At 41.1% G+C, this 16,544-nt stretch overlaps 1 protein-coding gene across 1 annotated transcript in view; it reads right to left on the bottom strand.

The window, feature by feature from the left end:
* Window positions 1-16,544, bottom strand: part of stxbp1b (syntaxin binding protein 1b) — a 47,317-nt gene that overhangs the window by 16,831 nt on the left and 13,942 nt on the right. Inside the window, exons 2-8 of the mRNA XM_063490623.1 lie at window positions 11,309-11,358; window positions 11,096-11,177; window positions 5,966-6,042; window positions 5,452-5,530; window positions 3,212-3,315; window positions 2,368-2,516; window positions 351-435 (exon numbers count right to left, since the gene is read on the bottom strand). Coding sequence (XP_063346693.1) covers window positions 351-435; window positions 2,368-2,516; window positions 3,212-3,315; window positions 5,452-5,530; window positions 5,966-6,042; window positions 11,096-11,177; window positions 11,309-11,358 — 626 coding nt within the window. The remainder of the gene's footprint in view (window positions 1-350; window positions 436-2,367; window positions 2,517-3,211; window positions 3,316-5,451; window positions 5,531-5,965; window positions 6,043-11,095; window positions 11,178-11,308; window positions 11,359-16,544) is intronic.

The following is a 16,544-nucleotide window of genomic DNA, read 5'->3' as shown; positions in this document are numbered from 1 at the left end:
ACAGCGATGTAGTAGATGCTTGAGTCATGGGAGCAGTCCAGCTGATCTCCCCCAACACAGAAAACTAAAACTACAGCTGAGTGAAAATCTATTTACTATTTGAGTTTATTCTTTTCTTACTTAACTCTAATTAACACATGTAATACCTGTACAGTTTTTAATGCAGCTTGCTAAAAGAACTAACGGTCAATAAAAGCAACCTGGATGTTATGGCAGATTATAGCTGGGTACGATTTATTAGAAATTCCATTGTGTGTAATTTCCTCTGTTTTTCTCTTGTTTCAGAAATGTCCACATATTTATTTTAATCTGGTTCTTCCATTCATTATCTAGTCACTTCACTTCATTACCTCTCCCAAGGTGGGGTCATCAGCTTTGTAGCCATCCAACTTCTCCTGAAGCATCTGAGCCAGAACTGCACAGTCTTTGTAGTCCCTAATCCAAAACACACACAGGTATTCATTTATCCAGGTGTTGGTTCATGCACATTTTAAAAATCAAACAGCATGGAAGCGACAGCCAGGAAGAAAACAGTTGGCTTATTTAGGAATAAGAGAAATCATCCAGAAATCAGATTCTAATAAAACAGCGGATAAGTGTTGGCAAGAAGACGGTCATCCAAATTCAAGGGGGGAAGCTGTTAGAAAGCAAGATAGAGGAGTGGGCTGGGCATCTCAAAAACTTTACCCACAGTGTGATTCCTCCAGAAGGTAAGACAGCTCAGTGGGATGGAATAAGGATATCCTTGATAGGAATATCAACACATATCCCAGTCAGCAGATACTCAACTGAAATAATAGGCTGACAACAGGAGGATATTGATGTCACTTTCTCCACAATGCATGGAGGGTTCCCCCCAAAATTCCAGCATCACATGGCTTTACAAGCAATGGAAAGATGCCAGCCTAAAGGACAACACAGAAGCTCTGATCAAGGCAGCACAAGAACAGTGCCAGATCCAGATAGAGACAGGAGTCTATCACAGGCACCAAGACCCAACCTGCAGGCTGCAGGCGTCCTGCAGACAGCCTGGTACATGATAGCAGGACGGGACGATGCAAGCTGAGTCAGCACTTGGATCAACCAAGTGGACTACAAGAACATTTGTGCTGCATACATCCAAACGGGAAGAGTAGCTCCAGCATTTTCCAGGAACAAAATTAGACCTATGTCCAGAAGAGTACAGTGTCAGTGCTCTTCTGCTAAACTGCTAAACCTCAGAACAACGCAAAGCCCTCAGGCCTCTTTGTCTGCTGGTAGAGTCTGCTTTGAGAAAAATGTACACACCACCCTGTCAAGAAAGCAGAGGCAGAGACTGAAGTCCGATGGTTCACCTCCGATCATGTCTGAGAGAGAGTAAAAGGCCTTAACATCCAGCCTGTTATGTTAAAAGTGATGAAAACAGAGGCTAAATGTGCTTTTGCTAATAATGAAACATCTTCATTCTTGATCAGAGATGTAATCAAAGTACAAGTGTGATTAATGTGTTAGAATAGAAATGAGTGTGTGCGTAGACATGATCTAGACTTAAACGTGTGTGTGTGTGTGTGGGGGGGGGGGGGGGGGGGGGATGGGATCAGGGAGTGAGTGAGAAAAGAAACTGTATTGAGCATATTATGACTGACACACACACACACACACACACACAGAAATCTTGTAAAGTGCATCATACAAAGACAGAAAATGAAATGAAGTGATATTAAAGTTTAGATTTTAAACTTTGTTTCAAATCATGCTTGTTGAAAAGTCAGAGAGAGGATGCTGAGGTGCTGCTGGATATCAGGTCATGTGTCAACAACGGTGAATGGATGTCACAGTGGGACTAAGGCCAAGTGTTGTGCAGAGGAGATAAGTCGTTCTTCCCATTCTTTTCTGCAATATAAGCAGGTCAGAAGATTGGAAATAAGAAGTTCACAGCTGGAATTTGAAGCACAGACCACACCAGAGGGATCAACCACAAACTGTGAAGCTGCAAATTGGTTTTGATGTTTTTACTCTATTTTTCTCTGCTCATTTGTGCCGTGTTAGATTACAGATTCAAGAGACTTTGGATTTCTATTGTATTCCTGGGGGATTGAATTTCCAAGGAATGCTGCTAGATAAGTGAATCTTTAGATCTGGTTGTGCTCATCCTCTCCAAGCATTTTCCTCACAAAGATCAGAACAAAGTCAGCATCAGGGCTCCTGATTTTTAATCAGAGGAGACAGGGTAGACACCCGGAGGAGAGAAGCAGTTAGTACTGGGCGAATCCCCGTTGGCTCCATCCAAACTCTGCAGACCTACTGGGGCAGACCCACAGGATCAGAGATCACGACTTTTTAAATAGAGAGCCAATTCAGTCTTTAAAAAAATCAAAAGGAGCTCACCCTCTGTATCGAACTCCTGGATACTCTTTCAGCGTGGCACAGAGGGTAGCAATCTGTTCAGCACAACGCTCCAACATGTTATTCTTCACGTCAGCCTTGAAGGGGCTGTAGAAGTCCTGGAAAGCATCCACTTTATCCAGGGAGAAGACCTGACAACAGAAAACAGTACAAAGACGACACACAGTTGTATAGTTTCCCATCTGCACCACAACACTGGATTTTAGACTCAGCAATACTCGATTGAAGTGCAGGGGTTCAGCTTTAATTGAACTGAATTTCAGCATTAAGTAATTAAAGCCATTTCTTTACATAGTGCCCAGTTTTCACAGACTCAGAAATAACTGGACAATAACTGGGCTGACTATTTGATTTAATATTTAATATTGTATAGTGATATACAGAGGCAAAACTACAGGATATATCCCCAACACCTCCCATGTGCACAGTGTTTCAGTGTTACAGCAGTTCCCAGTTTAATGCAGGCCTGAGTCTGGGTGGTTACTGGTGGTCTTATATAATCCTGAAATCAAACTGGTACCTTGTGAACCTTGTGCTATAGTGAGAAGCTGATTCATCTCCTTCTACTCATTAATAATGCGATGTTCTTAAATCTGGTCATGGTTTCAGCACAATCAGTTGCTCTGTTTTCTCTTCACTTTCTTGCAACATGAAAGGTCAACTTGTAGTTCAGTTCAATAAATCGTGGAAAGACAGCTGAGATTTTACTGACTATTCATTCATCTGGATTCAAATTATACAAACACAAAGATCTCAAAACACTCAATAAGAATATTGTTACCCATCAATCATGACTGATGGTGGCCAGGGTCTAACTCTGTCTTACCTGAGACTCATAGGGCAGAAAGGCTATGTGGATCTCAGTCAAGGCCTTCATTGCTTTAGAAGCGCGGGATTTGGTCAAGAGTCCAAATAAAGAGTCTGGGATTGCTGCAAGCAATTGAAGACAAACATTTTGGTTTACTCAGATAAACTGTAGGTTTTACAAAGTAAGAATTAAATGTTTCATTTATTTTATCTGCTTTGCTCAACATGGTGTTTATTGTTCTGGATTCTGTTTCCTTTTCTGTCCAAAATACACATTTGAACAAAGGAGTGATTTTTTTTTTTTTTTGAGTGAAAATCGTAAATAACCTCAGCCGCATTAAATCAGTCTTAGGTGAAAGTATAATTAAGCACATGTAGTTTTTCTGTCCATATTTACAGTAATAATGGGCAGCTTACTAAAGTCAAACAGAGGAATACAAATATAGAAATTATTTAAAAAAAATACAGCCAAAGACAAAAAACCATCATATTAATATGGATTAGGAAAGAGATGTCTCTCACGTTCAGACGAGTGAATACTTTGAATACTTTTTGGTTTCGGGGCTTGACTTTTGTCAAACATGTGACATTTGGAGCAGGCTCGTGTGTTTTGAGTTACAGTAAACATTGTGCAAAGTTCACCATGCTGTCAGGGTCACGTCCTTAATAAAGTGGCAATAAAAAGAAACACTTAACCTTTTAAGGCTTTCATGACCACATTTTAGATGGCTCTGTTCAGTCAGATGGAACTGGTACCCGCCTGCTCCCTGTTCTCACTAGCTTGTGCTATGACTAATATGAAACATTACCATATGGATGTGTTCAATCACAAAGGCCTATCACAGCCACGTTTGGTCCATGGCAAATTATTAAAATTTGCTTGACACCACAGACAGATTTAATGAAAATGGTCAGTAGTTCAGACTGACCAGCTCTTAAGTTCCAAACAATAATTCCAATAAAATCCCGAGGAGGAGTTTGGAACGGTCTAATGCCTGGAAATGGTCAAATCAGCCCCATAAAATTGTCAGTTTAATTCAGTTCAATTTTGGATCATCGAGCCAATAGACTTTTTTTTCCATTTGTTCCACATTTAGTGTGTAACATGTGTGTAACAAATGTCATTCACCTAGCACAAACGATGCTAAAGACCTACTTCATTAATTAGGTGTTGCTATAGAGCCATGTTGCAATGACCATGTCTGAGTTTAATAAAACACACACATTTCCACCAGACCTGTGTCTGTGTGTGCAAACTGTCATGAAAGTTTGAGAATGTGTCTGCCTTTAAAAACGTAATTCACTTTGTAAAATAGCACTGAAGCAGATAAAGGAAAGAAAAGCCTGCACTGCTGTGGAGGTGTTTTATTCATTCAGCTTTCACAGGGGAGAAAAAACAACATGCTGCTGTCTCAGCTGGACAGACATTACACATGCACAAAAACCTAAAACACTCCAAAGGAATGGAAAAAAAGCCAAAAGCACAACCAAAGTCATTTAACATAGTGAAATACTGTGATAGTGACATGCATGATTGAAAATATGTGGAGCATCTGTAGCTGTTTGGGGACCAGAATGTGTTCAGGGCCCCTGTTGTTGTCGTCTCACTCTGACTGTAACCACTCTGACAAAGCATGCAGTTTGGATAAAGACTCTTTTCCTGTTTTTTTTTCAAATTAAATTCCTTTTTTGAAAAGGAAATGTAGGCATACTATATTCACGTGGATTTGCCACGAGTTAAATGACTGTAACTTTGCCCACTTGTCTACAAAGCACAGCTGCAGTGTGGCGTGTTGGACTTTATTAAAATGTGTTTTCAGTATTGTATGATCTACTATTTTGGACTAGCAGTGGTGTTTATTAGTCATAGTGACTCCTCAAAGAGCCTTTTTTGCACTATTAAAAGCTGCTAATTATTTTACATTTTGTAAAACTTAAAATTTTAGGATATTTTGCTTTCAGTTACATTTATTCAGTTGTATTTATCTCCCAATGGAAAAAAGAAAGACAAAACAGCATCATCCAGCCAGTAAGAGCTGCAAAACTACTGACAGATGAAAAAATACAGAAACCAAAGACACCTGTGAAGATTTTTAAATACAGTAAACGTGCTTCGAGTTAAAGAGAGTAGTGTTGGATATCCTGATATGGTCTTAACCTCGTTATATAAAGTGTCCTGAGACCACATGTGTTATGACTTGGAATTATATAAATAAAACTAAATCGTGTATGTTGTGGGTGTGATTTTGGTCTACTCACTGTCAGTGAAGAAGACGTGGGCGGCTTTGTACCTCGGAGTCCGAGGGTCTCTGAAGTCCTCAATCACACCCTCGACAGACTGAAATAGCAAAGATGAACAGAATAATAATTCATTGCGACATTGTTGAGTGAGTTACATATCACTGAAAGCAAACATCAAACTAAATGTATTGTAGTAAAGTATTCAAATCAAAGGAAAGTGTCATTTCTAATTTGGAGGACAAACAATTTACAATGAAGAAAATCACATAATGAAGCTGTAGAGCAGAGGTGTCCAGCTCCAGTCCTCGAGAGCTGCTGTCCTGCAGCTTTTAGATGCATCACTGCTCCAACCAGCTTAATCAAATGGTTGGATTCCCTCTTCAGCATGCTATCAAGTTTGACAAAGGCCTGGTAACAAGCCACCCATTTGATTCAGGTGTGTCGGAGCAAGGATGCGTCTAAAGACTGCAGGACAGCAGCTCTCGAGGACTGGAGTTGGACGCCCCTGCTGTAGAGGAACTGCTTTATTTACCTCGTCTGAGGGTGTGATCAGGTAGATGGCCTCCATGCTGGGCAGAGGTTCACGCCGCTTTGTTATATCTTCGACAACTGAAGTGGATAAAGAGCAAGGTCAGCGCGTTCATCAGGCTGGTTAAAGTCTGAGATTTTGGTATGACCAAAATCTCATATCCCAATATAAGACATTTATCATCCCAACAACGATATATAATCACAAAAATGTTATGTTTCTGTCAATTCTGTGAATCTCGGGCAACTCGACTTGCGTGAAGTGTTTTTAGCTGTTGCGTCGTGTACCTGGAGTCTAATGTTTTGACCGATGCGTGCAACTATACATTGTAACAGCCGCCATTTTCTTTGTGAGTATTTATTACACGGCGTGCTGTGGGGAAAAGCCTGTTTTAACGTTTAAGTCTAAGGTTTATTTTGAGAACCTGACAGCTCTTTTTTGCTTCTCATCTGTAATCTCTCTCCACACTCTTTCACGTGACTCTTGCGTAGGTGGTAGAAGAGGTTTGCCATGTTTGAATCTGAGATAGGGACCGGTTTCCGGCATAATTTGCATCGTACAGTTTTCTGGTCCATGGCAGACAGTTGGTGTCGTAAACCACCGCCTCTGTTCAAAGATGGTCGTTCACAGTGGACATAAATGGCTTCTTTCACTCCTCTTTCAAACCATCTGTCCTCTCTGTCCAAAATGTGAGCATTGGCATCCTCGAAAGAGTGACCTTTGACCTTTAGATGCAGATGGACAGCTGAGGCTTGTCCCGTCGAGGTGGCTCTTCTAAGTGTGTGGCTGGGTCTGAAGTACCCACAGTGGACCTCATCACAGCCACAGAAACCACAATCCGGATTCATAAATGATCACAAACAGAAGCCGAGCAAATCAGGATGAAAGTTTCAGCCTCCCTCTCCAGTGCTAAAGGTCCTCCATCTAACCTCACAATACAAGAAGACCACAACATCACCATATTACCAGCTGACAAAGGAAGGTGCACTGTGGTTCTAAACACAGCAGATTACCACACAAAAATTACTACCCTACTCAGTGACAACAATACCTACGAAGCCTTAAAACAAGACCCCACAAGCAGCTACAAAAAGAAGGTTGTTACTTGCCTTTAAGAACTTGAAAAGGACAAAATCATTGACCGCCCTACATATCGTCGTCTGTACACAGGGGATGCCATACCCTGTATTTACGGACTTCCTAAGATCCACAAAGAAGGTGTCCCACTCAGACCCATTGTTAGCAGCATAAACTCAGCCACTTACAACATTTCTAAACACCTTGCTACCATCCTAGCACCCCTGGTGGGGAACACCCCACATCACACCAAAAACTCCACCGACTTCACCGACACGGTCCAGAAACCACCCTGGATCCAGATGAAACTATGGTGTCCTTTGCTGTAGTCTCTCTCTCCACTTGCATACCCACCACGGAGGCAGTGGAGACTGTCAGAAAACGCCTACAAGAAGACAGCTCCTTGGAAGACAGGACCAACTTCACACCCGATCAGATCTGCACACTGTTAGACCTCTGCCTTACCACAACATACTTCAAATACAACGAGGGTTTCTACAGACAAAAACATGGCTGTGCCATGGGCTCCCCCGTGTCACCTATTGTAGCCAACCTTTACATGGAGGAAGTGGAGAGGAAGGCTCTTGGCTCTTTTAAAGGGAGAGTACCCAGCCACTGGTACAGATATGTAGACGACACCTGGGTCAAAATCAAAACCCAAGAAGTGGAATCCTTCACTGCGCACATTAACGCCGTGGATAAAAACATCAAGTTCACCAGGGAAGACACAAAGATAACACTTTCCTGTTTGTGAACTGTGCCGTACATATTGAAGGGAATGGAAACCTCAACACTGGTTCATTCCAAAGACAAGACTCCTAAACATAAACGTAGCAACGTAGTATATGCTGTACATCTCCAAAAGTTGATTCTGTTCATCTGGACGTTTTCAGTGGGAGAAATGTTTATTTATTATTAGGTTGGGGAAACCTGCAGTCAGCTGAGACTGAAGAAGTCACTTGGATGATGACGAAACGTTTCTCCCAATGAAAACGTCCAGATGAACAAAATCAGCTTTTGGAGATTTACTTACCTGGATGATTGAGCATACATCAAGATATATGCTGTACAGTGTAGCAAGGAATGCCCAGATCTCTACATCGGAGAGACCAAACAGCCACTCCACAAAGGCATGGCACAACATAGAAGAGCCACCTTGATGGGACAAGACTCGGCTGTCCATCTGCATCTAAAGGTCAAAGGTCACTCTTTCAGGACGATGATGTCCACATTTTGGACAGAGAAGACAGATGGTTTGAAAGAGGAGTGAAAGAAACCATTTATGTCCACTGTGAGCGACCATCTTTGAACAGAGGGCGGGGCTTAATACACCAACTGTCTGCCATCAATAATCCAGTTTTGAGATCCTTCCCAGACACCTTAACGCCCACTCACATCCTGGGCCATCTGACCTCAGGAAACCACATGATAGGGTGGGGCTAGATTTCACAGCGGGTTTACCCAAAACCTTGGCTGTTAGTGATGGGAATAACGGCGTTACAAGTAACAGCGTTACTTTTTTCAGTAACGAGTAATCTAACTAATTACTATTCTATCGTTACAACGCCGTTACAGTTACTAACAAGAAAATGCGGTGTGGTCGCGTTACTATTTTTCAACAAACAGATGGTTGAAGCTGTGTTCAGCTTACTGCACCTTATATCAGTAGCACGGAAGTAGCTGTAAGTAATCTGGGCGCTACAGCTTTAAGCAGCTGCGCGCTCCTGCGGACGGCAATCACTTTCTGCCCGACGATCACTTTTTGGCACAACACCTGGAGCTCAGGGGGGCAAAACAATCGCATGAGTGCTGCTGTTTGACTGAGGAAGAATAAAGTAGTCGTGGTAAGCCAATCACATGACCACTTAAAGACAAAGCATCAAGGTGATATATACCAGCTTTTAAATTATGTTGATAGGCCACGTAAAACCAGAGTCATGATAAACAACATATACGCGTGTTTTTCCTCAATAGTTTCGCCACGTTTACTGTCTAAGGACAGCGCTAGCAAGCACTCTCTGCTTATGAGCAAAAAAACTGCCCTTTCATGTTGGTGGAAAAATGCACCATGTCCACCAATCAAAAAATGATATGGCAACATGACATTTGGTTGTTTAGGAAGAGGGGGAAGTTTTAGGAGTGACGTGTTGTCTTGTGTAGTTAGTGTGTAGTGTTGTGGATAGTTTTGTGTTGTGTGTCAGAACAATGAGGCGACTGCTGTCTCCAGGTAGAAACAGGAGTGATACACCTGCTGTCAGACCTGCAGGTATCAGGCTGTCATGTTGTTTGCAAAACTTGTGCATATAATTTTAAAATTGACAATTTATGTTTGCATTTAAAGTTATGAAATATGATTCATTAAACATGTTTGTGGTTGCTACAGTAAAAATATAACTTTTTCTACTCGGATTTTATGTTTTTTGTCTGATTTTAGATCAATTGTGTTAATACAGTATGTCAAAATGAAAACATAACTGTAAATTCAGACACGTGAGGTTGTGCTGAAAAGAATGATACCAAACAAGGCAAAGGAAATAGTTTGTAAAGGTGAAATGTAGAGGAAACATCAAAAGTAGTTAAAAATGGCCAATTATACCCTGAACCCCAGAGGGTTAAATGTTTTTTTTTAAGTAACGCAATAGTTACTTTTCAAGTAATTAATTACTTTTAGAATCTTGTAACTCAGTTACTAACTCAGTTACTATTTTTGAAGAAGTAACTAGTGACTATAATTAATTACTTTTTCAAAGTAACTTGCCCAACACTGCTGACACGTGTGATTAGGTAGAGGATCCCCTCTTGGGGACACTCCCCTAGGACTTAAATCTGGGACTCTCCACCACTGGACATTAGAACTGACGAAGCTTCTCGGATGAAACGTCTTCAAGAAACTTAAAGAAGTCCAGACGCTCTTTAGTCTAATCTTATTGTTAACACTATTAGAGTGAAATCGCGGATACAAGTGGTGGAAATTAGCTTTCTCCAAAACACCTCTGATATTAGTTTTTGACGTTTTCCATTAAATGGATGGTTCTTAAATTTAACTTAATATCTGAGTTTTTCTTAATTTTAGACTAGTTGTTAGTCAACTAAGAAATTAATGGCCAGTAACATCCCTAATCATTACGTTTGGTATGTAGCCCACATGCATCATCACAGCAGTGCTTCCAAATGAGCTATTGGACGGAGCTTCGTGTGATCTGCCTTTTGGCAAAGCAATTGGCTGGAAAAAGTCGACACATTCAAGGGATTTCATCACACCATCACTACCTGGTGCCATGTTTCTCACAGTCAAAGTACTATTTAGTCAGCAATGTTCTGGTGGGAACGGATACCAAAGCCTGTCTTTAATCTGACATTTTTATTCAAAATGGTGAACTCATAAAAGACAGCTTTTTTTTATTGGAACTTGCAAAAGTAAAAAACAATGCTGGAACACACCTATTGGTAGAATGCAACAAGGAACTGAAGAAAACAGAAGTCTTAAATACACACATGAGGACAATGAACAGGTGAACAGAATCTAACTAAAGACAAAGGGGGAAGTAAAACTGACACATGACTGATGGATTGGAAAGTAAGACAGGAAACAACAAAACGTGAACACGTACACCGGGCATGGGATACGTAGGGAAGACTAAACAGCCAGTATTCAACAGAACGCTAAAAGAAAAATAAACATGAACTCAAACTCTGGGACTAGATCACAACTAAGAACATTGAACTCCAGCATGTAATTCACAACATAATTACAAGAACACTGGAAATCAATAAGAAACTTTAAACTGAGAACAGAGGAAAATAAACTCTAAACACTGGATCAACGACCGAGGAACCACACAGCTTATCTTATCCTTTTCAAATATTTCAATTACCAAAAAAAATAAAAATAAATAAAAATAAATAAATTTAGAAATATTTTCACACTGTAAACACTGTTGGATACATTTACCTTAATTAGAAATTAGAGTTAAATTTGATTTATTTAAAACAGATTAAACTAACTGCACAGCTACAGGTCAAGTGAGCTGGGTGTGGCTGGTTGGTAGTACTTACTAGTGATTCCCTCTGACATGATGTCTGTCATCTTACAGCAGGAGGACACCATCCTCATGCTCAGCTTGTCCACCACCAAAACCTATAATAAAATCACACATAGCAAAGGAAACTACTATATCTGATATTTAATTAATGTCTTTGTTTATCTTTGTAATCATTTTAATCAGAGATATCCAACTTCATATGAATAATGATGTTAATGACAATTACCTTCCATTTTCCTTTTTCTCTTGCCTTCTTGATGACGTTGTTCATTATCTCTGTAAACAAAATATTTTGTGTATATTGTACAGTTCAATCAAGAGTTAGAGCATTTTCACACATCAGGTCATAAATCTGCCAGTTGCCCATTTTTGATATTCCAGTCACTAACAGACTAGTTTGTGCAAACCTAGAAAATCTGCTGCCTCATCCAGTTTATTAAGTGTTCGGCTGTTGTTGCTAAATTTAAAAAAAAAAAGAGCTGAACTGAAATTGAAAATTTCCAACCTACAGTTCCATTGTGACTTCTGTCCACCTTGGCTAAGTTTGGTCTTTTAACAGAAATGTAAAATAAAATCTGGAGAGTGCAGTGTAGTTACAGTTTTGAGAGTCTTCAGAGAAGCGGCGACCACAGACCATCACATAGACATAAATGAGTATGCTGAGACAGTGACATATGCATTGGAAATGTCACCATGCGCTAACCAGAAGCCATGCTTTACTGCAGGCGTTCATGAACTGCTGAAAACACGGGTTGGTGCCTTCAAGGCCAATGACGAGGCAGCGCTCAGACTGACAAGACCCGATCTGTGCCGGGGCATCAAGCTAACAAAGCCTGAGTACTCAAAGAAAGTCAGTGATTACTTCGCCTGCTCAAGAGATTCTCAGCGAATGTGGCAAGACATCCAAGCCATCATTACAAGGCCCCACCTCTCTGCCAGAAGCACTTAATTCATTCTACGCCAGGTTTGAGACTCAAAACAAGGAGCCAGCACAGAAAACCACCCCTCGCCAGACAAACGAGTGCTGTCCCTGTCCACGATGTGAGAAGGAGTCTCGCTAAAGTCACCCCACAAGCTGCTGCACCAGACAATATACTGTGCTCACAGCCTGTGCTGACTGATGTCCGAGCAGACGTCTTCAACATCTCCCTGAACCAGTGGTTCTCAGTCTTTTTACATCACTCCTCACATGGCAGAAATATTATCCCCGCCCCCCTCCTCCCCCGAAGGATTCATTCACAATGAATCTTTCAGTAATTTTTGTTTTAAACAAACAACTTTCATTTCAAGCAACTATTTGTAACTTTTGTCACTCGACTGCTTCGTTCGTCTGCAGCACTTCTTCAAAAAGCAACAAGTTAAACGGAATGTGAACATCGCCAAACATGGAAAAATAAAGTTCAGTCTTAGTCTTATAAAAACAAAAGATCCAGAAACTTGTGAGCAGAGATGGAAAATATATAATTTAGTGAGAGTTTAATACTACTCACTGTTAGTGGCTGCAGTGAGCCTGTTTTTGACTGCAGAGCTGCGGCAGGGCGTGATCTGCGTCGCGTCTGCGGGGGAGGCGGGCACACCTGAGCGGCATCCCCATCACGCCTCGCTGACCTAAACCAGAATGAGCTGAGTCCTGTTGTTGTTGATGTGTGTAGGTAGGCTTTAGCTGAAAAGCCAGTCCTGGGTTTCAGCCACACTGTAAACGATGCACGGCAGACCCGACCACATGTTCACACTTTTCAGTACACTTCTTTATTGCGGCTGTCGACTTCCACACACGGCTGCAGCCTTTCAGCAGATGCACATATTATTAACGTAACTGCCGTGAATTCCTTTGTTCCGCCGTAAAAGTGATTCCGGTGTTAAACATTAGTTCCGCATAACTTTTCTGACAGGTAACTTGCACCCCACCTGTCAGATCTCTTTAAGAACCGCTGCCCTGAGCCGAGCTGTTGTGTCACAGACAGCTGCAGCCTCGGAGCTCAAAGGCTGCCGCCCACTAACACTTACTCCAATCATCATGAAGCGCTTCGAGCGACTAGTCCTGACTTACATCAAGAACCAGCTACAGTTTGCATGCCAGTCAAAGCAAATCAACGGACGATGCGATCTCACTGGCACTCCACCTGGCCCTGTCACACCTGGATCAACGTAACGCCCACGTAAGAATGCTGTTCACTGATTTCAGCTCAGCATTCAACACCATCATTCACCAACAGCTGATCAGCAAGCCTGACCTGCTCGGACTCGACACATCCACTGCAACTGGATCCTGGACCTTCTCACTGATAGACCCCAGAGAGCACAGGTTGGAATCCAACACCATCACACTGAGCACAGCCCCCTCCCACCCTGCAGGCACGTGTGCTGAGACCGCTACTCTTCACGCTGCTGACCCACAAATGCACCTCCAGCTCCAACAAAAACTACATTATCAAGTTTGCAGATGACACCAGAGTGCTGGGACTCATAGGGGACGATGATGCTGCTGCTTACAGAGAGGAGGTGCAACAGCTGGCACTTTGGTGCAAGGACAATAATCTATCTCTCAATGTTGGCAAAACAAAAGCATCGCTGGTGTCACAGCAGAGAGACCGCTGTTACTGACACCATCTGTTTGTTGTTTTTTGTTTTCTTACCTTCTTTGTTTCTTTTAAGTAATCCAAGCACTTTATAAAGTGTAATATTTAAAGAAATTAGGTCACTGCTGAACTGTATATAACCAGCATCCTTATCATTACATTAATTATCATTTCATCAAAGCATTTATTGAAGCTGGTGGCATTATGTTATAATTTGTATTACAGGGGTTATCATAATCAAATATTAACATGTTTATTACAGGTGCAGTTATAACCACTTTAAATCGTTGAGTTAAATCTATCATCTTAAAAGCTTATAGTTACAGGTGACACAAGGGGGACAAGTCCATGGGGACCTCAAAGGCCTGAGATCATCACCATATTTGGATGGATGCCAGAGGAACTTCTGTGTTTGCAGTTATCTCTTAAAATACATGAATGTTCTGTACATGCAAATTATGTGACTGTAAACGCATGAGGGGGCGTCATAATACCCTGATGTTATAAAAGCAATCTAGAGTGTATTTTGGGTAGAGATGTACAACTGATGTTTTGCAGTTTGCACCTCTCCACGCTGCGTGCATTCATTAAAATCAATTGTTTGACCGACCTCTTCTGGACTATCATTGTTTTACTCTCGTCCTCAATTTCGAACCCGTAACATTTGGTGCATTGGCCGAGGGTTGAGGGGGAGAAAGTTGGAGGTTGAGACTGAGAGGGTCTGAGGTGCTCAAACAGGCAGACACGAGTCAGTGGTCGAAGTGAGTGGACATAAGCCGGCTTATCTAAAGGTAAGGCACTACCTGTTGAATTATTTCCAAACAGTGCTGAATTGGTTCTGACAAAATTGAAAGTCTACTCACTGAAAATTACTGGTAAAGGTCTGTTTTGATTTTGGTGAAAATCTCATGAGAATTGAAGTTGAAGTAATGATAATGTAAGGTTAAGTGACAGTACTGATTAAAGGAAATGCAGTTGGACTGCTAAGGAAAGAGAATTTAAAGTAGTTGGACTACTAAATAGGAATAGGTAAAAGTAACGGAAATAGGTAAAGGACAAGTTAAAGTAGTTGGACTACTGAATTTAGGATTATAGGTAATTTGGAAACTGTGTATGGTAATACAGTCATAATTGAATATAAAGCTGGGCTTGGACATCAATAAAGTCGGTTTGGTGGTTTCATAGGATGTCTTTAAAAACATAATTAAATTTATGTAGAACGGAACTGTGGGATGTTCTAAGAAGTGCATTTGTCGGAAGGTGACGCTTCCAATTTGTCGGGGACGCTCGGCATTTTCCTCGGAGAGGGATAGTTCACTTGGCAAGTGTGGAAACGACGACGCTCCAAAATAGCCACTGACTGGGTCAGTTTACCGTCCGGGACGGTGTTTTGCACTTTTTTGGTCAGTAGAAACCGGGTTTCGGGCGTGTAACGTTTCAATTACAACTTCGGGGAAGCCTACCAGAGCTTTTCGACAGGGGTTTAGTTGGTTGGCACTTTTAAATTGTGTTAGGGTCTTAGATATTTGACCACGGCCCGGGGCCGAGACTGGTTATAATTGATTACAAAAAACTCAGGGAGTTTATCGGTTGGACCGTTAAGGTTAAATTTTTTCTAAATTTGGTAGGTTGTTGGCTTTCAGGCCTTGTACATATTTGTCTATTTTATGAGACGTCTCTGTGTTATAATTTGTTGTTATACTTTGTATTTTTGTATATATGGTGTGTCTGCCACGGGCACTGCAGCAAGCTGGTTATTTTGAGAGTGTGTCTGTGTCTATGTAAATGAGGTGCCTGTGACTTATTTAGAGTGACATTTCCTGTTTACTAATGAGTGGCTAATGACTGACTGCAGGGACTGGGTTCAGAAGGACTTACGTCTGTGAATTAAGGGAAGAAATGCGTTTATGTTTACTATATTTATATTTTTGTTGTTAATTATGATGCTCAATACTTGATAAAGGTACTGTAGAATTATGGTTATTGCTTTGCGCATTTTTGAAATAATTAATATTAGTTGAAATTGATAGGACTCAGGTTTTACTGACGCCTTAAACTGCCATGGTGTTTGTGCATAAAGTTTGGTATTGATTTCAGTACGTACACATGTTTGATTACGGTTCGTGTGTGGTGGATTATAAATGGACAGGCGAAGTTGCCAACGTCACCTGTCGTTGTCAAGCTGTGCTTTCAGATGCTCATTACGGCTTTTTAGTAACTTAAGTAATAAGGCGATAAGAAGAAGCATTATTAGATTTTGCATGTAGTAGTATTGTTATATTTCGGGCCCTGGAATTATACTGTAGGCAGGATAGAAATCTAAATCCCACTGACGCTGATTGAAAACACATAAGTATATGCACTTAGTACACCCACTCAAGAAAGGATTGTGTGACTGATGCTACAAAACTGACCTAAAGAATGGTGATGTGTGTGGAGAAGTGTTAGTTGTCCTGATGTGTGAAAGAGCGCTATTAAAATGTGTGTGAGTGAAATGAAGGCATATTGCTTTTAAATAAAGATTTAGTAGAATTACTGATTATTTGTAGACTGTGAAATTAAAAAGAAGTCTCTGCAGAAGCTGTAGAAACAGGAAACCGTGTGTGTGTCTGGGACAGGAAATGCATGCCCATAAAAGGGAAGCTCACGGTGACAAGTGTGCACCCAGAGTCGAGAGAGAGAGTTAACTGTGGGCAGATGAAGCAAAAGGGAGGTTTTAAGATAAACAATGAATATGATACTAATTATATGCTTTAGTGTGTTAATACAGGTGAACGTCTCTAAACCTGGAACCCTTGAGCACAGCAGCAAAAGCATAGATTAACACAATTGGGAAAAACAGGCCACTCTTTGGCTTAAAATTATAGCTTCACCTGGCACTTT

Source organism: Pelmatolapia mariae, linkage group LG12 (assembly GCF_036321145.2).
Source record: "Pelmatolapia mariae isolate MD_Pm_ZW linkage group LG12, Pm_UMD_F_2, whole genome shotgun sequence".
Taxonomy (NCBI): domain Eukaryota; kingdom Metazoa; phylum Chordata; class Actinopteri; order Cichliformes; family Cichlidae; genus Pelmatolapia; species Pelmatolapia mariae.
The sequence above is the reverse complement of the archived record's forward strand: the minus strand, read 5'-3'. Positions and strand labels throughout refer to the sequence as shown.